At 36.7% G+C, this 26262-nt stretch overlaps 2 protein-coding genes across 4 annotated transcripts; both read right to left on the minus strand.

The window, feature by feature from the left end:
• Positions 1–201: 201 nt before the first annotated feature.
• On the minus strand, positions 202–3553 carry LOC139861610 (phototropic-responsive NPH3 family protein NPY4-like). 3 transcript variants are annotated; one of them, XM_071850047.1, is made up of 5 exons: positions 3461–3553; positions 2551–2653; positions 2310–2379; positions 1088–2215; positions 202–767 (listed from the first exon to the last, which is right to left on the minus strand). In XM_071850047.1, the coding sequence occupies exons 2-5, from the start codon at positions 2610–2612 to the stop codon at positions 264–266; spliced, it is 1764 nt and encodes a 587-aa protein (XP_071706148.1). In that variant the 5' UTR covers positions 2613–2653; positions 3461–3553; the 3' UTR covers positions 202–263. The 3 variants fall into 3 exon arrangements, with proteins under 3 accessions (XP_071706148.1, XP_071706147.1, XP_071706149.1); XM_071850046.1 differs by having other exon boundaries at positions 2551–2860; positions 3461–3551; XM_071850048.1 differs by lacking the exon at positions 3461–3553 and adding an exon at positions 3223–3240.
• On the minus strand, positions 3224–7703 carry LOC139863749 (uncharacterized). The gene is made up of 3 exons (XM_071852355.1): positions 7650–7703; positions 5897–7132; positions 3224–3295 (listed from the first exon to the last, which is right to left on the minus strand). Exons 1-3 carry the CDS (start codon positions 7701–7703, stop codon positions 3224–3226), a joined length of 1362 nt encoding a protein of 453 aa, XP_071708456.1.
• Positions 7704–26262: the final 18559 nt, after the last annotated feature.

Below are 26262 nucleotides of genomic sequence, written 5' to 3' on the forward strand. Positions count from 1 at the left end.
TGCCATTTTGATCTATTTTAGGAGTTTCACAAAACTTAACATTTCACAACTAGATATCACATTAAACATTTGAACACATAATTCATTAAGATAAGATCAGTTATACAGACGTCGCATTCATGAGATGAAAAAACTTGTGCTTCTCCATTTTTTTTAAAAACAAAAACATGCTCTACTTCATTATAACCCTACCTCACTAATTCGGCTGCTAATTTCTAGCATCCTACAAACCTACAACACATTGTTCTCACCATTTACACACACTATGATGTCGAATGTCGCCTACTCCTCGAAGGTGTAGTCGACTTTGTTTCTCGTGCACTCGTTGAACAAGGACTTTCAGACGTATCCGAACTCTCATTATCACTATCTTTTTCTTTGCTCGAAAACAACTTAGATAATATTCTCGATGACATAACCATCCCTTTCGCCTTTTGATTATTACTATTCGCACCATCTTTTATTCTTAAAGAAGCTAATTCCCCTTTTAGTGTCTTGAGTTCTTCACTTGTTGGTGCTGAAGAATCCCATTCTTCTGTATTTGTTGTGGTGGATCTTGACCTTGAGCTTCCGTGGGACCCGACTGGCGGCAGTCCGCCGCCAGTTGTGGTCGCTCGTATCTGCTCAAAGAAAAGGATCTGTACTACGATACGTAACGGGAGTCTTTCGTTTTGAATGGCGTGCATGCACGCGTCGGCTGATAACTTCCTACAATCCATTAATCTGCAAACTCTTTTTCTATCAACCTTGCTGATCCCTGGGTGTTCCTGCAAGTGTCAAAACGGGTCGCTTAAAATGGGTCATATTATATTACACGGTTAATGATGACTAAAACAAAATGAAAAACTTTTGAAAACAAACAATTTACTAGGTTGTATGCTTTAAGATAGACTTTGGGAAATTATTAAACCATTTGACCAAATTGAGATAAAACACAACCAAATCAGTCTATTTACAAGCGAAGGGGGTCAAAATGGGTATCAACCAAATCAGTCTATTTACAAGTGAAGGGGGTCAAAATGGGTACATCTAATCACATGTCAAATACAATGTTGGTTGTGTGATTTACATTAATGTTTAAGTTTACCTTAAGGAACATGTCGATCGCACGATAAATTCCATCATGTGAAGGTCGAGAAAGACTTGAAACCGTATCTGCAAGATCAACGAACTTTGACAATGGCAAATCAGGGTTCTTCGCAATTTCAGCAAGGTAGCAATCGACAAGTTTAGCCACTTTGACTTTATCTGCAGAGTCAACAAATTTGACTTCTAGAAACTCATGTTCATCACCATGGTCAGCAATCTGATCCTGCATCATGAAGTTCTTAACGAGTTCTTGAACCAAATCGACATCAAGATTAACAAGATCAGCAACCGATGCATTTTGCAACTGCTCACCAATTTGTCTCACCAATTCCTTTATTCGTATTGCGTCACCAAGACTCACAAATCCGTGCAGCAATTGAATCAACAAATCACAAGAAACACTATTTCGTTCTTTAGGTAGCAAAAACATAATCATTTCGATTAAAGATTGAATTTTTACATCATCCCCACATGTTTTCCCACCTTTCTTCAACCTCCTATCCATGTAAGCTTTTAAAGATTCGTCGATAACGCTAACACTTACTTTTTTAGTCGCCCGAATCGCAATCATGACTTTTTTATACAAGTCAACCGAAAGATCACACAAATCTTCAACCCACCAATCTTTCGGAACCATAAGTTGTTTCCTGATACCGTTATAAAGCGGCGACTCGTTTCCATTTTCGTTAGGTAGCTTCTTTCTATTATAAGTATACGACCATTCGACTTTAGACGGATCCATGGTAGCTTTCGAAGCTATCGAATCTAAACAACGGGCGACAATTTTCAGATCGGTCGACCAAGGAAGAAAAGATTCGGTTGTTTGAAAAACAATTATCGAATCTTTCCACGTTCGGAATATGCTTGTATCTAAAAAGACTTCGGTTTTGTACACGAGGTTTCCTTTATCTACATTTTCGTTCATTTCTAGATACTCTGCAGCACATCGAGCCGCAACGACGTTGTACGGGTTGAGTGTGACCGTCATACCGTAACAAAACTTCGCACATATCTCAAATGCTCCGGGCCCACCGGGTATATCATGGATGTCAAGTTCGTTCGTGTTTTGATCACTCAAAACCGCGACCAGTTTCTGCAAACGAGCACTTTTCGACAAAAGGGGAAACTGTATACAAGGTGTTGTAGTATTAGTACAGTACCATTGTTTTCATATAGATTTAAGTACATTGTATAATATTATGCTATGCTATTCACCCTACCTTGTGCAAATAAAACTTGATGTTACCAACATTTACAATTATGTCAGTAGCGAGCTCGGCTGCTACATACCTAAACATAAATAAAATTTAGTAAGTTGAGATAATAAATTTTGATATAATTAAGATTTCGAATTTTAGAACTTTTGAAGTTAACTGATTCAAGAAACTATAGAACAGGTGCTAAACAGATAAAGTCGAATATTAAATTTATGTAAAACAAGAGAGGACTTTTCGAACTGACCGTGTATCTTCGCCACTGGATTGAAACAAATCAGGCTTTGAGCCAAGTTTCATAAACTTCATTCTGAACGAGTCCAATATCCCAGATCGTTCGATCGAAAAAACTGATTCAAGTAACCCCAAAATATAGTAAAACTGGTGTATTTAATTTGTAATATTACTAGATTATGGGGGTTATAAAATGGGGCAGCAATTGCATAGGGAGTTTCAAGATTTCTAGAAATGAACAAGTTGAAACCAAATATCAAGATCTAAAAACCAGCAATCCACATTCACCCACACAAATCTTTATTTTACCAATGAATTAGGACCTGCAAAAGAAGCCAAAAATGATGTTGGTATGAGTTCAAATGGACCACTGTTGCAGTAGACATCAACATAAGCATACATTTAATTTAATTGACGTCATCAGCACATATGTAAAATGTAGACTTGCATTTTATAACCAATAAAATTGTTTCAAATATTGAGTAAAACTTTAAAGAAAATTAATACATTCATTCAAGATGATTGAGCACATAACATAACATAACAAACCCTAAACCCCATTCCATTAAATGTTTAATACCCAATAAAAAAGATTAAATTTTTAAGCTGTTTAACATTAAAAATCGTATCTTTAATCAAATATAGATACTAATACATACATATATGACTTAAATATACATCAAACCTCAGTTATCTGAAAACCCCATTTGATGAGTTGAATTAAATACAAAAAAGAACACACCCCATTTCAAGATTCTCTATACCAAGAAGAATCAAACAAAAATGTAGCAGAGAAACATAGAATCAAACAGTTAAATGGAAGCGTTGCAGAAAATAAAGAACATAACAGTAAAGCAAGAATCTTTTTAGGATAATGAAAAAGGAAATAAGAGAATACTGAGGTACAAGATAACCCCACAAACCTGTTAATAATCTTGAAACTTTTGATGCTGGTTTTCAATGAGATCAAAATAAAGCTGGAAAGAAAAAAATGAGATTACGTTTGTATGTCTGTTAAAGGCTGAATAAAAAGTGTGAAAATGGGGATCGCACAAATTAGGGGTAGCTAGCTAAAAAGCAAGAAAAATAATTAATGAAGAAAAAAAGAAAAAGAAAAGATGAAAAAGAGTGATCATGTTTGCCAGCCACTAAAGCAACACTGTGTTACCGCAAAAGGCCAAGGCTTTTGATCAGGAATGTTCCCACGATTAAACGGTTGGTCTTGGCTCTTAGCTGTTCTTTTACCCCCAATTCCCATATATTCAACAACAACAACAACAACAACAAGAATACCCAATTCCACTAGAGTGGAGTATGGGAAGGTTAGATGTAGACAGTCCTTTCCTCTACCCTAAAGTAAAAGGGAAGTCATTCCTCCATCCACGGATACCTATCGGTCCCCAGGTAGAGGAAGTCGTCCCTCCCTATTCTGTAGAGCAGAGAGGCTGCTTCCTAGGGACCTCCGACCATAAAGAACCATGAATTCCGATATGTGCAGTAAAAGTATACAAGTAAAGTAGATAAAAAAGAAACTTTACCATGAATAAAGTATATATCAATACGATATGTATAGGTAAATAAAGCATGTAACAAAATAATGTAATATAACATATAACATATAATTAAAATATGTGCGTGTCAAATATGCAAGTATAACCAGTCATGTAAGTACAATAAGTATACGGAAACATGTTGGTAAGAAGCATGTAGGTATACTATGCAGTATAAAATAGATGGTATACAATGTAAACATAGACAAATAAGCATACAATGATAGCATAAAAGCATGTGATATGTAAGTATGTATAAATTAATTGCTATATAATGTAATACAAACATGTAACCATATAGTGCAATAAATCCTCTGAAAATGCTACAATAAGTATAGATATATAATATAACCGTAAAACAGGTACAGCCAATACGATAAGGCACACAAGCAAGTAGGCAGGAAATATAATATAAATATATAAAAAAAAATAAACAAAATGTAGAGCCTAGTCATCTATTCTAATTCTACTCCTCCACAAATTCCTATCAGAAGTCATGTCCTCAGTCAATAAGAGCTCCTTCATGTCAAGCTTCAATCTATCCTCCAACCTACGTCTGGGTCTACCCCTTCTCCTTACGCCCCCAACAACAAGGGTCTCGACTCTCCTAACCGGGGCTAAAAGTGGGCGCCTCAAAACATGTCCAAACCATCTTAGTCGTCCTTCCCTCAGCTTGTTGGTTATGTTCCCAACTTTCAAGTTCTCCCTAAAAACTCCATTTGGTATCAAATCTAGCATTGTCTTACCACACGTCCACCTAAGCATCCTCATTTCTGCCACCTCCATCCTTCTCTCCTGGGCTTTCGTCATTGGCCAACACTCCGATCCGTACAACATGGCCGGTCTGATTGCCACCTTGAAGAATTTCCCTTTCAATTTAAGGGGTACCTTCTTGTCGCACAACACCCCTTTCGCTGCCCTCCACTTCAACCATCCTACTCGTATACGATGTGTCACGTCCTCATCTATCCTTCCCGATTTGTGAAGCATCGAGCCTAAATATCTAAAGGACTCTTGTGGAGGTAAAATTTGGTCCCCAATTCGGACGTCCACAATATCCTCTTGTTCCTCTTCGCTCGTCCTGAAATCGCATCTAAGGTACTCCGACTTAAGTCTGCTAATCCGTAGGCCATTTGATTCTAGGGCGCTCCTCCATTGCTCTATCCTTCTGTTAAGCTCATCCTGGGAATCCGAAACTAATACAATATCGTCCGCGAATATTAGGCACCATGGGATGTTATCTTGTATCCTTTGAGTCAGTTCGTCTAGAATCAAAGCGAAAAGATATAGGCTAAGGGCCGATCCCTGATGTAAACCTACCTCTACTGGGAAAAACTCAGTGTTTCCTACCGTCGTACGTACACGAGTCTTCGCCCCCTCATACATATCTCTAATAGTCCTTATATATCTACTTGGGACACCCCTAACATTAAGGGTCTTCCAAATCAGCTCACGCGGGACACAGTCATAAGCCTTTTCCAAGTCTACGAATGCCATGTGTAGGTTCTTTTGTTTTTCCCTATACTTCTCCATAAGGCTTCTAACGATGTGGATCGCTTCTATCGACGAACGTCCTGGCATGAAACTGAACTGGTTCTCTGAAACCTTTGTCTCACATCGGAGCCTCGTCTCAATCACTCTCTCCCAAAGCTTCATTGTATGACTAAGTAACTTTATGCCTCTATAATTACTACATATTTGCGCATCTCCCTTATTCTTGTAAATGGGAATAACCTCACGAAGTCTCCATTCCATAGGCATCTTTGCGCTTCTAAACGTCATGTTGAAAAGGTTTGTCAGCCATCTAACCCCTTCATCTCCTAGGCACCTCCATGCCTCAATCGGAATTTGGTCTGGTCGTACTGCTTTGTTTCTCCCCATCTTTCTTAGAGACGATCTAACTTCCTCCTGGTTAATCCTCGTACAGAAACAGTTGTTTTGATACTCACGAACCTCATGGAGTTCCCCGTTCCGCTCGGGTCTTTCCCTACAGAAGAGGGATGCAAAATACTCCTCCCATCTATTCCTAATAAGGTCTTCTTTCACTATAGTTTGACCCGCTTCATTCTTGATAAATTTGACGTTAACCAAGTCCCTGCTTCTTCGCTCCCTAGCTTTAGCTATCCTATATATGTCATTAGCTCCCTCTTTAGCGTTTAGTTTCCTATATAAATCTTCATATGCTTTGTCTTTAGCAATAGCTACGGCCTTCTTTGCTTCTCTTTTAGCTTCTTTATATCTTTCTTCTATCCTAGTTCTCTCTGCAGGTGTCCCTTCTCCAAAAGTAATGAGCTCCCTAAACCTCGTCTGTTTTAACGCGACTTTCGTTTGGACATCGTCATTAAGCCACCACGATTCTCTACTACTCTTATGGGCTCTCGATGTCCCTATTGCCAACCCTAAAGTCTCTTTTGCCACATCTCTGATAGCTGACGCCATGCGGTTCCAAATCTGATCTACATCAGTAGGGACTACGTAATCCCCTTCTACCCTCAATCTATCAGCAACAGTCGCTCTAAAAGTCTCTGCATTCGCTCCATGCAGGTTCTTCCAAAGGACTCTAGGTTGCACAACCCTGGCCCTCCTACCAACTCTTCCCCGAGTGACTAGGTCCATGACCAACAATCGATGCTGGGAGGAGCACGTCAATGCTGGAAGGACCTTACAGTCCCTACAAGTCCTAAGTTCCCCTTTACGGAGGAGCAAAAAGTCAATCTGGGTGCTACGACCCCCGCTATGAAAAGTAGCTAACTGAGCATCCCTCTTCTTGAAGAAAGAGCTTGCTACGACCATCTCGTGGGCAATGGCAAACTCCAGGATTGAGCGCCCTTCTTCGTTTCTAGGGCCAAACCCAAAGCCCCCATGGGCTCCCTCGTAACCTTCTGCCTCCACTCCTATGTGTCCATTCAGATCACCCCCTATAATCAGTCGATGGTCAGCTGGGCACCCCCTCACTACCTCATCTAACAATTCCCAAAAACTCTTCTTTTCCGCATCACTTAAGCCCGTGTGAGGTGCGTATGCGCTTATGACCGGCCATATATTCTATACCATCAAAATGCAACGAGTACTTATTTATTTTTGACAACACGTTCATCTCTCGTAATTGTATAGCCCGCTCACAACTACTGCCCTGAAGAAAACTTGGACCAATCCGAGAGCATGGCCGGTAAAACTCCTTCCCCGCTGCCCTCGTACCAAGCGAAAGGCGACCTGTGTGAATATTTCAGGCTAGGGATAATATTGCATTCCACTACTAGCTGAGCTACAACTCAATACTTATTGTTAATCTTCGAATCCATTATTTATATATTAAAAAGAAAGTATTTATATATATTTTTAGATTAAAAGAAGAAATTATGGAAATAATCAATTTTCTTTTACGGGGTCATCCTTATCTCATCTTTGTTAGCTCGGTTTTCCTTATTTTGCGGGTTGGATATTTAGTCGTTTGTACATTGCGACTTGAACTTTTGTCCCTTTCAGTCGAGATGGATGTGAATGAAGCCTAGGTCACAGAATTATTTCCGGATTTATGTTTTGTAGGTTTTCGAATCCTGACTGTTAGGTATTTTGCAGATGTGGTTGGCTTTGGTTTATTCCTTCGGGTGTCCATCGTTTGCGTTTCGAAGCATAGTAGACAAAGTTGTTCTTGTTTTAATTTTAGTTTGTATGTTCGTTATGGTTTGATTATATTGTTTGTATACGTTTAATAGGGCTAGTTTATTTGCTAGACGGTAGGTTCTACATTCTTAAATAAGCATTTTGATGTGTGTATCAGTTGTACTCATTTTTTTTTTTGTTAACCTGGGTATCCAACATTTTTTTTAACTGACTAATCCCAGGGCAACTACCCGCTTTGCGAGCAGCCCAGAGTCATTGCAGGCGAACCTCCGTGGCCATGATGGAGAATAACTTTGTGGGTGCAAGGAATCGAACCCTTGACCTCCACATTGAAAGGTCAGGGTCTTACCATCCCACCACCACCCTCATGGTTCAGTTGTACCCATTTTGATATTTGGATTTCTATCTATTTTAATTTAATGCAACAATTACTAGGCTATTTTTGAACGATTATTTCGTGGGTACCTATTATGTAATATGAAATTCGAGGGTTATTAACAAAATGTCACTCTCAAGAAAACAAAGGAAATCTACTCTATATTTATTTTCGATCCAAGTTAGTTTGATTAAATCTAATCTGATCTAGCTTATGGTATATTTCGTAAAATATGAAATATGATAAAAATAGATCATTTATGATTTGTATGATTTCGTAACTTCATGAATTGGGCCAAGATGAAAATCTAAAATTGATCTAGTTGTTGGATCTTATGTATTACCAATGCGGGACGATGCGGGTGAGCGGGTCCGTGCGTTGCTGCAAAGATATTTTGTTTTCGTGTGATTGTGTGAATCATCTTGTGTGTATAGTTTTGTTGTTTCGATGTTTGTAGAGCGGTTTGATATTGAACATAATGGTATCTTTAGGGTTGAGTGTGTTTTTAGTTACTCCAATTTGTTATAGTTATTAGTACTATTTCTAAATTTTTCATTAGATGTTATAAGGTTGAAATAGATGTTAATAGTTTTGGCGAAATCATGAATGCTTATAAATACAATCATCAATCATATGGTAACTTGAGAAGGGTTAGGCCTGATATATATAAGGAGTGAAGCAGAAAACATACACATATACATAGTGTATTTATTAAATATAAGACAACTATTATTCATAACATATGTCTTTACAATCACACTGTGTTCACTCAACACTTTCTATCATTAATCCATCACACTAAATTAGTATTCATGACATATGTCTTCGCAACCACACTTGCCCAACTTTTATTATTTTATTATCATACTTATTATTTATTATTATTATTATTATTATTATTATATAGAGTACACACACACACAGATATATATATATATATATATATATATATATATATATATATATATATATATATATATATATATATATATATATATATATATATATATATAATTGTTAAAAAAAAAGTACAAAATCTAAACCTGTTTAAATAAAATATTTCATTAATAAAAAACACACATTACATAAACTTCAAACGTCAAAGTAAATTAAACCATTAATACGTTAATAAAAAGACATAATTAAAAAACTACAAATTAAAATAGATAGAACTATTCATCATCGTCCGAGTCAAATGCATTGGAGTATTTCTTAGTGATCTTGTTTCAAGATTTCATGACCAAATCATAGTGTTTTGGAGGAATATCTTGAGCAACCGGAAGAGATAGTAGTCATAAACCGTCAAACATCTTACGTATCTTTGCTTCCTCTCTTAACTCCTCCATAGTAAGTTTTGTAGCAAGCACATAATCGACAACCGAAGTTCAGGCTTCTTTCGAAGAATAACGAGAAGCCGCATCTGACGAACCAGAACTCCCGCGACTTATCCAAATGGGGGCAACATCTCACATTAAAGCAGCATGTCACATTAAAGTAGTATCAAACAATATATATAACCAGTACTGTAAAAAACAATATTTGGATAAAGAACAATACATATAAACGTTAGTTTGCTTTCCACTCTTTTGACTTTGAAAACTATCTAATGTGATATTTCTAAAAGGTCACATGTTACTGGTGGTTTGCCAATTCTAGCGAAAATGTCGATGCTTGAAATTGACACCACTATTAGTAAGCTGCTTGTGAAAGCTAAAGTGAACAGAGTGATGCACCAAATGAAATTCACGCATATTATGTTATACATTATGTATTAAGAGTGGTACAATGTATTGAGTAATCAATTTATGTTGATCCATTTGATGATACAGGGGTATGTCATGGATACTAGTAAAAAGTGATGAATTGCTGATGAGAATGAAATGTTGAGGTGGTAGTGATGTGACACACTGTTAATTCTATGACATATGTTATGAATAAGAATGGTCTTAAATGAATTTTAAGGTATTTAAAACTATGTTTTATTGATTATTTTGAAATTTTTTGAGAATATTTGGTGTCTTTAATTACATAATGTACATTTTTTAAAGGCAAGTTTTCGGCACTCAGAGAAGACTTAACCACCTTCGCAATCATATGTCACACACGCATGCTGTAACACCCCGTCAAAATGCTGCTTGACGTGGCGTGTTACCAGGAGGTCAAAGTCCAATCTACACACTCTATATGCGACGTCTTCAAAATATATCATTCATTTATTCAAAAGAAAATCAGAGTAGCAATGTCTTACAAATGCTTGACAAAATCCGTCAAGTAAAATAACCAAAGTGAATGTACGAACCAATAATGTAAAAATATGAATGCTAAATGATAGTTTCAAAACACTCCATTGATGTCATGCTTGATCTCTATACAGTCTCTTGTTTTGCTGAAGCTAGCTATAGTCAATCACATGAGAATAACATGTTAAAAATCAACACAACGGTTGAGTGAATTCATAGGTTTAAGTATGTAGCATAGTTATAGATCACGAGATTTCAGTTTAACAAAAATTCAAATATAGTGTAGACATCATGAGTACTCGAATTATGAAGCTTAACTGCTCATTTAACTTATGAGTCTTCTCATACCCCTAATAGTGTACACCGACTAAGTATAACATTTACGAAGTAACCTGCACCTCAGAAGGTAAGGTGGGGTTTGTCAAAACCCAACAAATTTGTCCATATGATTCGCGCTTACATAAGTAATTGAACATATTTGAGCTAAGGGCTTTTCGGTCTGTAACTCATGCGACACTGGTTTTAGGTACTCGTATCTACATTGTAAAACAGTTATAAAGAAGCAAGTATTCTCATCCTAATGTTTAAAAACAGTTAAAATGGTAGATTAGTTGGGACTATGAACTCACCTTAGTGCACAACAGTTAAAGTATAACCAAAGTATTAAGTAGTAGTCTAAAGTAGTCAACCTATATCAATAGGGTTTGGTCAGTCTTGGATCATGTTATCATCATCTTAGTTGTTATCATTCTTTATTTAAGAGTTTCTCATTAGTATTCGTGTGTTTACTATATTCACGGTTAGATGTTATGCAACTAGGCGTAACGATTTCGATGCTATCAAGTAAACCAAATAGACAGCCAGACCCGGGCTAAGATCCTTTTGGTCCGACTATAAGTTGTGAGTGTTCGAAAAATCCAACGAGCCATATCCCAAATGGTTACCATAGATACCATCTACGTGATCGTAAGAGTTGTATGTTATCCATTTGTGATTTAGTTCCATGTTGTATATTATACGCTAGTATAATACATGTTGTTCACTAATGATGTATCCTATCGTATACACGCATAAAGGCATAATATTCGCATGAAATTAGCATCAGAAACACTGAGAACAATGGTTTTGTGAAACTGTCCGTCAAGCGTTCTCCGTTGTGCAGGCTGCTTCCGTCATGCATAAGTCCTGAAGGCCGCCTAGCGCTTAAGCCCTGACCGGAGAACGTCACATCCAGCGCATATTTCGGATCACGAATAACAGAACGTATCATCATCTGACACGTGTCCCCGAACAATCCGGTGGATCTATCACTATAAATAGACCCCTTGGGTCGTCATTTTACACATTCAGACACTCTAACAACTTGTGAGCAGAGACTTCATCTCTCTCTCTCTCTCTCTCACAGTACTTTCTCTCACTAGAAGTCATTTGGCAAACAGCTTAACGCTCAGCGGACACAGATTGATTAAGCCACCCCACAAGTTTCTATAATTGTGAACCGGGTCTGCAAGGATTATTTTCCGAGGGTAAACATCAATAGGCAACACTCCCCCACTCTTAGCTAGGTACTTCTAGTATTGTGTTGATACACTAAGCCTTACCTCATAAGGAAATAGGGATAGTGGTACTGGGAGGTGGAGAATGATAAGAAGAGTCGCCTTCCGGCCTCAGCTCCTGGAATTCAGCTTCATCAAATGGGGTGAAATTCCGGTAAGGAGTTTTCAAAATTTCATCCGCTTGACTTTCGAGGTTCTCCACCGTCCTCTGCTCACCACCTTCAACAGCCTTTCCTTGACTATCATCAGAATCTGCTAAAACCACTAACGAAAATAAATTAGCAAACATATCAGTTATGAGCAAAGATATATGCAATATCAAGAAAGGGCAATGTTGGCATACTTCTTCTGCGTTTTAGCTTAGGGCTTCCCTCAGTATCTTTTGCTCTCTTAGAGCCTATGCTCTTCTTCCGTGTCTTTTTGGTTGCAGGAGGGCTGGGAAGCGTTTCACCAGTAATATCAACTGATCCTGTTGTTTCCTGCTCGGTGGTGGTGTCCTCCGCCGTTCGTTCAGACCCGGACTCGCTATCTGAGCTACTATCGCTGCCTTCTCCATCTTTTTCAGCATTAGTAGCAGCAGCAGCAGCCTTAGTTTCAGCATCAACCCTTTCTTCCTCTATCTCGGCGGGGGTTTTATCACGAACAGTGATCTCCACATCATCCTCAAGGTCTAGGGATAAGATAGCAGAACGGACAAACATCTCGGAATTTTCTGTAAAAATTAAACAAGGGCAAAAATAGCAACATAAGCAATAATGATATAAAAAAGATAGACATATATATATATATATTAGGATGATCATATCACATCCTACCCCGGTTTTTCTGGCGGAGTACTGGCACAGGACTACTTGGCCATTCTTGGCTCACTTTACACAGAACAAGAATCCCCTCATACTTCTCATATGATCTGGGCGGAAGGCGGAGAGCTTTAAGATGATTCACTATTTGCTTTTCCGAGGCGGTTACCTTAACGACCTTTCCTACGCCAGCATCTATGGATTTCCATTTACGAACAATGGCAAACTCTTCCGGAATAACTCCTTCGTCAACAAAGAAAAATGGACTCTTCCAGTCCTTCAAGTTTGAAACTTTATTTTTCCCAAAAAAATATGTATTTCGTTTATTGTCAATGGTAAGCCAGCAATGGCTAATCGTTCGAATTCTAAAAAGAGAGATAAAAAATTTAAGGCAAGGCTTAATATTGCTGGCATTGCAATACATTTCAAAAAGGATAATTTTTGGAAGGCCGTGGGTATGGATTTGGCTCAGGCAGGCTCTATAGTATCTAAGGATGCAGAGAAGAAATTTAGTAAGAGGAATACAGAGATTGCCGTGAGTAAGTTGTAAAGCATACAACGTAATTTTTCCAGCAGGAGGTTTGTTGGCCGTTTGCCTATTAGTAGGAAGAATAGGGTTGTATTGATTAAGATGATGAAAAGCGATCTTCAAGCCGTCAAAATGGCTCTCCGATAAAGATGATTCTATCGTGCTAACCTCAGGAAGGTCGGTTGTTTCTGAAGAAGAAAGCTCAACGTTCTCTTGGCCAGTACTCGACACAGAAGCCATGGTAATAATATGAACAGAAAAAGTGAATAAGAAACAACAGCGATGTAAAGTGCAACTGACCTTGAAAGATGAAAAACCTTAAAAAGTTGAAAGTAAAGCTTGAAGAAAGCGATGAAGATTTGGGCAGAAATGTGCTTTTTGGATCTTGAGCAAAAGTAAAAAAGTGAAGGTAAAAGGTTATGACCGTTTATATAGATTTTTTATGGACACGATCGTGACACGTGTATGGGCAAGTTTAAAAGTGGGGTATGAAGAAATGCTTTTTACAGCTGGTGGCACGTGAAGAATATCATCCATTTAAAAGTAATCATCACAAAGTCAGTAAAATTCTTTTGTAATTAATGCCTATAATGTTTTCCCCGATGCAAATGGGAAATGTGACGACTTGTTTGGCATGCGTTAGCAGAAGTTTAACAACTTAACCATTTTTCAAATGCTTAAGTCATTAAACTGGGGGGACTTAATGGTGTATCCTATCATATACACGCATAAAGGCATAATATTCGCATGAAATTAACATCAGAAACACTAAGAACAATGGTTTTGTGAAACTGTCCGTCAAGCGTTCTCCGCTGTGCAGGCTGCTTCCGTCATGAATAAGCCCTAAAGGCCATCTAGCGCTTAAGCCCTGACCAGAGAACGTCACATCCAGCGCATATTTCGGATCACAAATAACAGAACGTATCATCATCTGACACGTGTCCCCGAACAATCTGGTGGATCTATCACTATAAATAGACCCCTTGGGTCGTCATTTTACACATTCAGACACTCTGACAACTTGTGAGCAGAGACTTCATCTCTCTCTCTCTCACAGTACTTTTTCTCACTAGAAGTCATCCGGCAAACAGCTTAACGCTCAGCAGACACAGATTGATTAAGCCACACCACAAGTTTATATACTTGTGAACCGGGTCTGCAGGGATTATTTCCCGAGGGTAAACATCAATCGGCAACACTCCCCCACTCTTAGCTAGGTACTTCTAGTATTGTGTTGATACACTAAGCCTTACCTCATAAGGAAATCGGTGTTAACATTCACACATTTGAATACATATTATACATATATATAGTTCTTTTATGTGTGTATAGGAATACACCACAAGTAATATGTTTCTCTTGTATAGTATTTATCATACACTTTCTCGTGTGTGTGTGTGTGTGTATGTATATATATATATATATATATATATATATATATATATATATATATATATATATATATATATATATATATATATATTATACTTAAGTATATAAATAATTCTATTTATGTAATAACCATGTATATATATATATATATATATATATATATATATATATATATATATATATATATATATAAGAGTAATATCTTTTATTAATACAATCAGTATTGATGAAGCAAATGCACTAGAAGCTCCAATCTCAGAAGAAGATATTTGGAATGCCATTAAAGATTGTGAACCGTCAAAAGCCCCGGGTCCCAATGGTTTTAACGTAAACTTTTACAAAAAATTCTTTTGGCTTATTAAAGATGAGTTAAAGAAGGCAATTAGTTGGTTTTGGTCGAAAGAAACAATCTCCAAAGGGTGTAATGAGAGCTTCTTGACATTGATCCAGAAAAATGGCCCAATGAACTTAGGAGAATTCTGACCTATAAGTCTCATCGGAAGTTACTATAAAATCATTGCCAAGATACTCTCAAATAGAATCCAAAAGATCATTCACAAAATAATTGGTTTCGAGCAAAGTGCCTTCATAAAAAGAAGATATATTCTAGATGGAGTGCTTGTGGCAAACGAGTCATTAGACGAGGTGAAAAGACAAAAGAAAAAATGCCTTCTATTCAAAGCCGATTTTGAAAAAGCTTTCGATATCATCATATGGGAATTCGTACTCAAAGTCATGGAACAAATGGGCTACGGGCAAAAATGGAGAAATTGGATAAAATCATGTTTATCGTCGGCCTCGATTTCAATACTCGTCAATGGATCACCAATCGAAGAATTCAAACTTCAAAAAGGTGTACCGAAAGGGGACCCGATATCCCCATAGCTCTTTATCATTGCGGCGGAAGGGCTAAATGCTCTAATCAACCGGGCACTTCAAACTAATCTCATCAAGGGAATTGAAGTTGGAAAAGATAAAGTCATACTATCACATCTTCAATATGCCGATGACACCATATTTTATGGGGAATGGAGCAAACGTAATGCTAGAAACATTTTCAAACTCCTTGAATGTTTTGAAATCTTTTTGAGACTCAAAGTGAATGTATCGAAGAGTTGTCTCTATGGTATGGGTGTTCAAAAATTATTGGTTGAAGAGATGGGAAATAGACTTGGGTGTCGGGTTGGTGAATTCCCCTTTTCATATCTCGGGTTACCTATAGGAAAAAAAGATGAATAATATTAGAGATTAATTGGGAGCCATTCATAGACAAATTTCGAATAAGATTGTCCAATTGGAAAGCAAAATCGATGTCATTCGAGGGTCGTCTCACTCTCATCAAATCTGCGTTTAGTAGTCTTCCATTGTACGCTTTCTCCCTATTCTGTGCTCCATCGTGCATCATCACCGAACTTGAAGGTTTGAGAAGAAATTTTTTTTGGGGCGGGTCGGGAGAAAACTCAAAAATTTCATGGTTCAAATGGGATATCATTTTAGCACCATATGAGGACGGGGGGGTTAAACATTGGGTCTTTAAAGTCAAAAAACCTAGCTTTATTAGGAAAGTGGTGGTGGCATTTTCACATTGAAAAAGACGCTTTTTGGGTTAAAATCATTACAAGTATCTATGGTATGGATGGGGTTTGGTTTGTCAAGGCTCAAACACAAGTTCGGGTATGGGTATGGTATGGAAAAACATTGCTAAAACAGGGATTCATATTGACGATCTTGGCTTAAGTTTTTCTAACGCATTCGAGAAACGTATTTACAAAGGTGATCAGGTGCATTTTTGGACAGAAAAGTGGCTGCAGAATCACGCTTTAGAAGACAGATTCAAGAGATTGTTTTTATTAGAAGCAAATCTAAATGCTCTTTTGATTGATAGGTTCAAGAAAGAAAATGACACAATGACTTTTTCATGGAACTGGAAATGCACTCCTATGGGAAGAACTCGGTCTGAACTCATGCTCCTCACTGATCTGCTAAGTAACGTCACATTTGTAGCAGGCGAAGCTGACACTTGGATATGAAACCTTCACAGTAGCAGTTTGTTTTCAACCAATAGCTTAACCAAACTCATCGACGAAAAATATTTGCAGGGTTCTTCCTCCCAATCCGAAACCACACGGCTCCAACTTTTACCTCAAAAAATCAGGCTATTTATATGGCGTGCCAAGCAACAACGAATTTTGGTGCGTGCGGAACTAGATAAAAGAAGGGTCAACCTAGACTCGGTCCGTTGCCCCGTATGTGACAATGATGTAGAAACAGTCGAGCACACTCTATTACATTGCTCGTTTGCAAAAGATCTATGGCTTTGGGTTTTTCGTTGGTGGAATTCATCTCGTCTAATGTACTCAAATTTAGATGAAAAGTTCAAGGGGATATACAACAATTCGAATGCCTCCTATCCGTTAAAGTTATGGCAAGCCATTGAATGGGCATGTGGTTACATTATTTGGCGAATCGAAATCTTACTCTATTCTGAAAAAAGAAAGGCAATGGGCCTATGGCCCTTAACGAAGTTCAACTCAAATCGTTTGAATGGGTCTCAAGAAGGTTAAGAAAAATGTCAATCATGTGGAGCCAATGGCTTCTAAATCCATCCACTTTTGATGATCACGGCTAATTGTACTTAGTTATGTTTTTTCATGTTTCATTTGCACTTTTCCTTTTTAATAGAGCATACTATATGTAAGTAATTTTGATAGCATGCTCTCACATGCTAACATTGTACCCAAGTTACAGTAATAAAATTTTGTTTACCTTTAAAAAAAAGAGTAATATCTACGTATTAAGAGTTATAGTTATAAGAGATTTATACTACGTCCCAATTATATTTATATATTTTATTTATATATTATATATATTATAAATTTTATACTATAATAATAAAGTTTCATCCTTTATTCATATTAATATCTGTTGAGTCCCCAAAATAATTAAGGATTTAATTATGACAAAACTGTAATTTATATACACTAAAATGTTATGTGCAGCTAGCACAAGTTTGTTTATGTATAGACAGCAAATATTGTTATGTCAAGTGTTCAGTATGCTGCCTAGTCTACCAGCACAAGGTAGAGTGTATTCTTTGAATCAACACAGGATGAGTACTCAGCAATTCAAGAATATCAAGTGACTCAGCATAAGAAGAACTAGTAAACCTGGTAAGCAGCATACAACACAAGACAGCCATGCTCCATTACAAGCATGGTGGTTTCCCGAGTGGTCTACATCAATTGTACTATTCAACAGAAGTCAAAGACAAAGTTGAACAGGAAAGGACACGCGTCGGCGGCTGACAAGTGACCTTACAAGACCACGTGGGAATGCAGAAGTTTAACGCATGTGTAGACATGTACTATACTTTGTCAATGCCTAGGGAACACAATATTCTATTTGTTTAAACAAATAGTGGTGCCAAACCAAATTGGGGTATTCCTGCAAATAGCTACCAAAGAGGAAAGAGGAGAGCACGCTCTCTGATGCAGTTGTCCCCACAAGTACAGACATCCTATGTACCTGTGGACAATAGAACCATTACACGGTTAATAGGACTACTATAAATTGTTGTATCCACTATTGTAACAACTAGCGGTGTGGGTTTATTTATTTAGAGTCCAAAATGTGTAATAGCTTTAAGTTTATTCTCTTAGCTATACTTAGATAAATCTATATCAACCAACTATCATTCCGTCAAGGATAGTTGAAATTCTTTGTGATTCAATTAATAAAGAATAACAGTTGAAAAATTACCTTTGACTCTATTTACATTACATGCTTGAACATTAGTTAATTATAAGAAATTATATTCACCCCCCTCTACAATACTCATGTTGTTAATCAAGGGACCAACAACTAGTATCAGAGCTTCAGTCTTGATAATTTAATATCTTGGATCTGAATTCTCTCATGGCTGCATACTCAAATATAGCTTACCTTGAAAATGACTCATCCAATATACTATCCAAATTTGATGAATATGAAACCTGGAAGGCAAGGTTCATGCTTCACTTGGAGTCTATTGACCCACTTATGCCTGGTATTGCCACAGATGGTCTATTTGTCCTAACTGAGACTATTGATAGCATCCCAGCTACTGCTGACACTCCTCTCGTTCCTGGCAGAGAGGTTATTCTCACTCCAGCCAGATGGGATGCTGAGGACAAACGTCGTGTTGGACTTGACCCTAAGATCAGAACTCTGTTAGCTATAACTTTACCTAACCACCTGTTCAAACTGATTATGGGAAAGCTGAATGCTAAGCTTATGTTAGACTATCTAGATGTCACTTATGAAGGCATGGATGAGGTTAGGCAGAATAAGATTATTGCTTTAAAAAGAGAGTATGAAATGTTCTTTGCCTATAAGAATGAGACCCTTAAGCAAACCTTCATTAGGTTTAACTCCCTAGTTGCTGACCTGCTTACGTTAAAAATCACATATACTGATTTTGAACAAGTAAACAAATACATTGACTCACTGCCTACGAAATGGAAACCTGTCACTGACCCTTTAAGAACCACCCAGACCTTAAAGAACTTTAACATGTCCTCTCTTTATGGTACACTTTGGAACCATGAGAAGGCAGAAGCTAAAATTGAACTAAATTTAAAAGAAAATTTTAAGTCTGCCCCCACCACCTCAAAACCCTCAAAAACTGATGATACTGCTCTTATTGCTGCTGCTAAAAAGAAAGCTCAAAAAGCTTTACTGGTTCAAAATTTGATGGCAGAAGATGAGTCAGCTGAAGATGAGGTGGATAGTGGTACTGGGTCTGAAGAAAGTAGTGATGATGAAGATGATATGGAAGGGTTTGCTGAAGGTATGGCTTTGCTGGCTCGGCAGTTCAAAAGGTTCAATCGTAATAAAACCAGCAAGCCATACAAAGGGAGTAAGAAATCAAGTGCTAGGTATATCAGCAAATCAATCAAGGGTCCTAAATCTGAGTGTTATAATTGTGGGAAGGTTGGACATTTTGCTGCTGAATGCATGTCCAGGAAACCTTCAACATCACATGCTAACTCCTTCTCAAAAGCTGATAAGTACAAGAACAAGTACAAAGCTATGAAGGCTCAGATGAAGGAAAGTGAAAAGGCTGATAAGAAGGAAAAGGAGACAGAAAAGGTTCTAGTTGCTGAGCATCATGATTGGGATGAAACCAGCTCTTCATCATCTTCTGACAGTGATACTAATGATGATGATGCTGGTTATGCTTCTGGTAAAAAGCTGTGTTTGATGGCCAAGGAGGTCGAGGAGTCTGATGAGGATGATAATGGTAGTATGTTTTTGGCTGATATGAGGGAAGTTGATCGGAAAAAGGATTCACCTCAATGGAAATTTGAAATGCTGTATAAGGTCGATAATTTTCGAACTTATACTGATGATGAAAAAACTGAAATGTTTGACTACCTAAGAGTTGATTTATGTAGAGGCAGTAAACGTGAAAAAGTTTTGAAAAATGATAACAAATCTTTAAATGATAAATTTAAAAGAAAAACTGATGAAATTAAGATCTTGAAGGATGAAATTTCAAAACTTGAAAAACAAAATTTTGCTTTAAAGTCTCTTCACGTTGAGGCAGCAGATGTTATGAACCAGCTAAACGACCTCAAGAAGGTTGTTGCTTCATGGTGTACATCTGCTCAACGCACAGCTAAGTGTGTAAATGAGCAGGTGCCTGCCCAATTTGAAGCTTTATTTGCTGGTAACTATGCTGCTGCTGCTGCTGCTCTTGCAGAAGTTACTTATATGGACCCCATTCTTGAAACAGATCCTGAAGCTGTCTTGCCAAATACCTTTGCCAAGATAGTTAAGGGTAAAAAGGTCTTAACAAATAAGTTTGTCAGACCTACTGTGACCCCACCACCATCCATGAAAGAAATTTTGGAGGATGAAGTAAAAGCCAAGGAAAACCAGTACTTCAATTGATGAAACTACTGATCCCTCTAGCATTTACTATATGACTCCAAAGGAAAGACGCATTAAAAGGGAAATCACTGAAAACAATCAAAGAAAGTTAAAATCAATTGATTCCCCTTCGTGTTCAAATTCCACCAATGCTGAGCCAGCTGATGAAAATTATACTGGTAAACCAGTAGCTGATGACAAGCCAGCAAAATGCAATACTAGCAAGTCAAAGGTAGCAATCAAGATTCATAAGAATCGACCAGAATCAGCTAACGGGTCAGTAACTTCCCACACTAATTCGTCGAACAAAGGCAAAGCAGTATACCATGATTATGGTACTGGTTCTAAAAGGAAAGTTGCCCTTAAGGGAAAAGCTAAAGTGAACCAAATTGTGGAATCAAGTGCTGTGTCATCTATCACTGAGATAATGACTGTCAAGCTTGACCAGCTCATAGCTGCCATATCTGAAAGTAGACCCGATCTTACTGCACCCATTTACTCAGTGTATGACCAGTCATCGATACCAAATGTGAGAAAATGCTACAAATGTGGCAGCAAGTTTCACTTAGCCAACCGATGTACTCTAACCCTAACCCCATCTACTGCTGCCTCTTCAAGCAAACCAGCAGACAGGAAGAGATCATCAAAGATGACCCTTCCAGAACCCATCCTTGGATGTGTTCCTAAAAAGAACTAATCTTTTAGCTACTATGCAGGGCATTCAAAACAAGCAAATCTGGTATCTCGATAGTGGTTGTTCGAGACATATGACCGGATGTAAGTCCCTGCTGATGGACTATCAAGAAAAGGATGGTCCAGTTGTATCATATGGAGATAATTCGTTGGGTTACACAAAGGGTTTTGGTACTTTAACAAATGGGAATGTTACTTTTTTAAATGTAGCATATGTCGTTGGGCTTAAACATAATCTACTCAGGATAAGCCAACTGACAAGCAAAAATAAGATAGTCCAGTTCAGAAGGAAGATTGGCACTATCTTTGATAGGACAGGGAAGTCACTGCTGACCGCAATAAGACATGAGAACATGCATCAAATTGACATGAACACAACAGTCACAACAACTGATACTTGTTTTTATTCAAAGGCAGCAGACAACCTCAAGTGGTTATGGCACAAGAGACACTCAAATCTCAACTTCAAAGATATTCATAAGTTATCTAGTAAAAGTTTGGTGTCTGGGCTACCCACAATGTCTTATGTGAAGGACAGATTATGTCCTGGATGTGAAAAAGGGAAGCATCACCATGCCTCATTCAAATCAAAGTAGATTTCATCTATTGGGAAACTATTTCACCTTCTTCATATGGATCTTTTTAGTCCTATTAATATAGCCAGCTGTAGTGGGAAGAAGTATACACTGGTGATTGTTGATGAATATTCCAGATACACTTGGGTGTTCTTTTTGAAGCAAAAGAGTGAAGCTGTTGATGAAATTATCAATTTTATCAAAAGAATGGAACTACTGAATGGGCAACTGGTGAAGCAGCTTAGAAGTGATCATGGTACAGAATTCAGAAATGCAACATTGGAAGAATTTTGTACTGACAACGGTATTTCACGGAATTTTTCTGCTGTGAGAACACCTCAACAGAATGGTGTTGCAGAAAGAAGAAATAGAACTTTCATTGAAGCAGCAAGATCTATGTTGGCTGAGTCTGGGCTGAAAAATTCATATTGGGCAGAAGCTGTGAACACTGCATGTTTTACCCAGAATAGATCTTTTATAGTGAAAAGACATCAGAAAACTGCTTATGAAGTTCTCAAAGGAAGAAGATCCTCAATTTCATTTCTTCATGTATTTGGCACTCCCTGTTTCATTCTAAACAATAGGGATCAGCTAGGCAAGTTTGATGCTAAGGCTGATGAAGGTATATTCTTGGGATATTCCAACATGTCAAAGGCATATAGGGTTTTCAATAGAATAAGGGGTTGTTTTGAAGAATCCATTAATGTTACATTTGATGAAACTGCCCCTACTTCATCTTCTAGTCAAGAAGATGAGGAGTTACTGTTTGAAGAGCCAACCCAGCAAGCTCTTAATGATGAAGAAGAACCAGCAATAATTCCCTCACCAATCCATGTTGCTGGGTTCTCTGATGATGAGATGGAATACTCTGTTCCATCTGTGTCTAAACCATGTGGACCTACTGGCTCTACTTGAAATGTCCCGTTCTTATTGATTAAAAGCGTTCCATATTAATTGATTTCGTTGCGAGGTTTTGACCTCTATATGAGACGTTTTTTCAAAGACTGCATTCATTTTTAAAACAAACCATAACCTTTATTTCATAAATAAAGGTTTAAAAAAGCTTTACGTAGATTATCAAATAATGATAATCTAAAATATCTTGTTTACACACGACCATTACATAATGGTTTACAATACAAATATGTTACATCGAAATCAGTTTCTTGAATGCAGTTTTTACACAATATCATACAAACATGGACTCCAAATCTTGTCCTTATTTTAGTATGCAACAGCGGAAGCTCTTAGTATTCACCTGAGAATAAAAATGCTTTAAACGTCAACAAAAATGTTGGTGAGTTATAGGTTTAACCTATATATATATATCAAATCGTAACAATAGACCACAAGATTTCATATTTCAATACACATCCCTTACATAGAGATAAAAATCATTCATATGGTGAACACCTGGTAACCGACATTAACAAGATGCATATATAAGAATATCCCCATCATTCTGGGACACCCTTCGGATATGATATAATTTTCAAAGTACTAAAGCATCCGGTACTTTGGATGGTGTTTGTTAGGCCCAATAGATCTATCTTTAGGATTCGCGTCAATTAGGGTGTCTGTTCCCTAATTCTTAGATTACCAGACTTAATAAAAAGGGGCATATTTGATTTCGATAATTCAACCATAGAATGTAGTTTCACGTACTTGTGTCTATTTTGTAAATCATTTATAAAACCTGCATGTATTCTCATCCTAAAAATATTAGATTTTAAAAGTGGGACTATAACTCACTTTCACAGATTTTTACTTCGTCGGGAAGTAAGACTTGGCCACTGGTTGATTCACGAACCTATAACAATAAATACATATATATCAAAGTATGTTCAAAATATATTTACAATACTTTTAATACATTTTGATGTTTTAAGTTTATTAAGTCAGCTGTCCTCGTTAGTAACCTACAACTAGTTGTCCACAGTTAGATGTACAGAAATAAATCGATAAATATTATCTTGAATCAATCCACGACCCAGTGTATACGTATCTCAGTATTGATCACAACTCAAACTATATATATATATTTTGGAATCAACCTCAACCCTGTATAGCTAACTCCAACATTCACATATAGAGTGTCTATGGTTATTCCGCAATATATATATAGATGGGTCGACATGATAGGTCGAAATATTGTATACGTGTCTATGGTATCTCAAGATTACATAATATACAATATAAGTTGATTAGGTTATGGTTGGAATAGATTTATTACTAACTTTCACGTAGGTAAAATGAGTAGTTTTTATCAATATTGTTTTACTCGCCATTTCTTCGTTTCTAATCCATTTTGAGTGATTCCAGTGGCCACGGTTTCGTATTGAACTTAACTTTATGAATCTAAATAGAAAAAGTATAAGTTTATAGTCAGAAATACAAGTTACAAGTCGTTTTTGAAAGAGGTAATCATTTCCATCGAAAGAACGACATCTTGATGACCATTTTGAAAAAACATACTTTCATTTTGAGTTTAACCATGATTTTTGGATATAGTTTCATGTTCATAAGAAAACATATTTTTCCAGAAGTATAGCTTTTAAATCAAAGTTCTTCTTAGCTTTTAATTATCCCAACCAAAACAGCCTCCGGTTTTACTACGACGGCGTATATCCAGTTTTATGGTGTTTATCGTGTTTCCGGGTTTTAAATCATTAAGTTAGCATATCATATAGATATAGAACATGTGTTTAGTTGATTTTAAAAGTATAGTTAGAAGGATTAACTTTATTTGCGAACAAGTTTAGAATTAACTAAACTATGTTCTAGTGATTACAAGTTTATAACGTTGAATAAGACAGCTTTTTATGTATGAATCGAATGATGTTATGAACATCATTACTACCTCAAGTTCCTTGGATAAACCTACTAGAAATGAGAAAAATGTATCTAGCTTCAAAGGATCCTTGGATGGCTTGAAAGTTCTTGAAGTAGAATCATGACACGAAAACAATTTCAAGTAAGATTTCCACTCGAAATAAGATTGTTATAGTTATAGAAATTGAATTAAAGTTTGAATATGATTATTACCTTGTATTAGAAAGATAACCTACTGTAAGTAACAAAGGTTTCTTGATCTTGGATGATTACTTGGAATGGATTTAGAAAACTTGAAAGTAAACTTGCAATCTTGGAAGTATTCTTGATTTTATGAAACTAGAACTTTTGGAATTTATGAAGAACACTTAGAACTTGAAGATAGAACTTGAGAGAGATCAATTAGATGAATAAAATTGAAGAATGAAAGTGTTTGTAGGTGTTTTTGGTCGTTGGTGTATGGATTAGATATAAAGGATATGTAATTTTGTTTTCATGTAAATAAGTCATGAATGATTACTCATATTTTTGTAATTTTATGAGATATTTCATGCTAGTTGCCAAATGATGGTTCCCACATGTGTTAGGTGACTCACATGGGCTGCTAAGAGCTGATCATTGGAGTGTATATACCAATATTACATACATCTAAAAGCTGTGTATTGTACGAGTACGAATACGGGTACATACGAGTAGAATTGTTGATGAAACTGAACGAGGATGTAATTGTAAGCATTTTTGTTAAGTAGAAGTATTTTGATAATTGACTTGAAGTCTTTCAAAAGTGTATGAATACATATTAAAACACTACATGTATATACATTTTAACTGAGTCGTTAAGTCATCGTTAGTCGTTACATGTAAGTGTTGTTTTGAAACCTTTAGGTTAACGATCTTGTTAAATGTTGTTAACCCAATGTTTATAATATCAAATGAGATTTTAAATTATCATTATATTATGATGTACGAATATCTCTTAATATGATATATATACATTAAATGTCGTTACAACGATAATCGTTACATATATGTCTCGTTTTAAAATCATTAAGTTAGTAGTCTTGTTTTTACAAATGAAGTTCATTATTAATATACTTAATGATATGTTTACTTATCATAATATCATTTTAACTATATATATAACCATATATATGTCATCATATAGTTTTTACAAGTTTTAACGTTCGTGAATCACCGGTCAACTTGGGTGGTCAATTGTCTATATGAAACCTATTTCAATTAATCAAGTCTTAACAAGTTTGATTGCTTAACATGTTGGAAACACTTAATCATGTAAATAACAATTTCATTTAATATATATATAAACATGGAAAAGTTCGGGTCACTACACTACTGAAGTTTTACAACTGGAGCATAGGTCTACTGGTTCTGAAGGATCTCAAGCTGGTACTGGCTACACTCATAATGAACAGCTGTCTCCAACTGCTGCTCATTCCTCTGAGCCAGCTGGTGATCAAGATGCTGTGTGTTTCACAACAAGCTCACCTGTTCATAACACTAGATAGACAAAGGAGCATCCAATTAAACAAGTTATTGGTAATCTGGCAAGTGGTGTTAAAACAAGAAGACATGCAACCAGCAACTTTTGTATGCTTGTAAACTTTGTGTCTACCATTGAACCTAC

The sequence above is a fragment of the Rutidosis leptorrhynchoides genome, chromosome 8 (assembly GCF_046630445.1).
Source record: "Rutidosis leptorrhynchoides isolate AG116_Rl617_1_P2 chromosome 8, CSIRO_AGI_Rlap_v1, whole genome shotgun sequence".
NCBI classification, from domain to species: domain Eukaryota; kingdom Viridiplantae; phylum Streptophyta; class Magnoliopsida; order Asterales; family Asteraceae; genus Rutidosis; species Rutidosis leptorrhynchoides.

Excerpts from the sequence above, each read along its gene's own strand:
- LOC139861610 (XM_071850047.1), bottom strand. The coding sequence starts at position 2,612 with ATGAAGTTTATGAAACTTGGCTCAAAGCCTGATTTGTTTCAATCCAGT. Across the intron at positions 2,380-2,550 it reads TCCAGTGGCGAAGATACACG|GTATGTAGCAGCCGAGCTCG; the intron begins GTCAGTTCGAAA and ends ATTTATGTTTAG. Across the intron at positions 768-1,087 it reads CGATCGACATGTTCCTTAAG|GAACACCCAGGGATCAGCAA; the intron begins GTAAACTTAAAC and ends TGACACTTGCAG.
- LOC139863749 (XM_071852355.1), bottom strand. The coding sequence starts at position 7,703 with ATGGACACCCGAAGGAATAAACCAAAGCCAACCACATCTGCAAAATAC. Across the intron at positions 7,133-7,649 it reads CATCTGCAAAATACCTAACA|AATATATGGCCGGTCATAAG; the intron begins GTCAGGATTCGA and ends TTGATGGTATAG. Across the intron at positions 3,296-5,896 it reads GGTGCCTAGGAGATGAAGGG|AGAATCTTGAAATGGGGTGT; the intron begins GTTAGATGGCTG and ends TTCTTGGTATAG.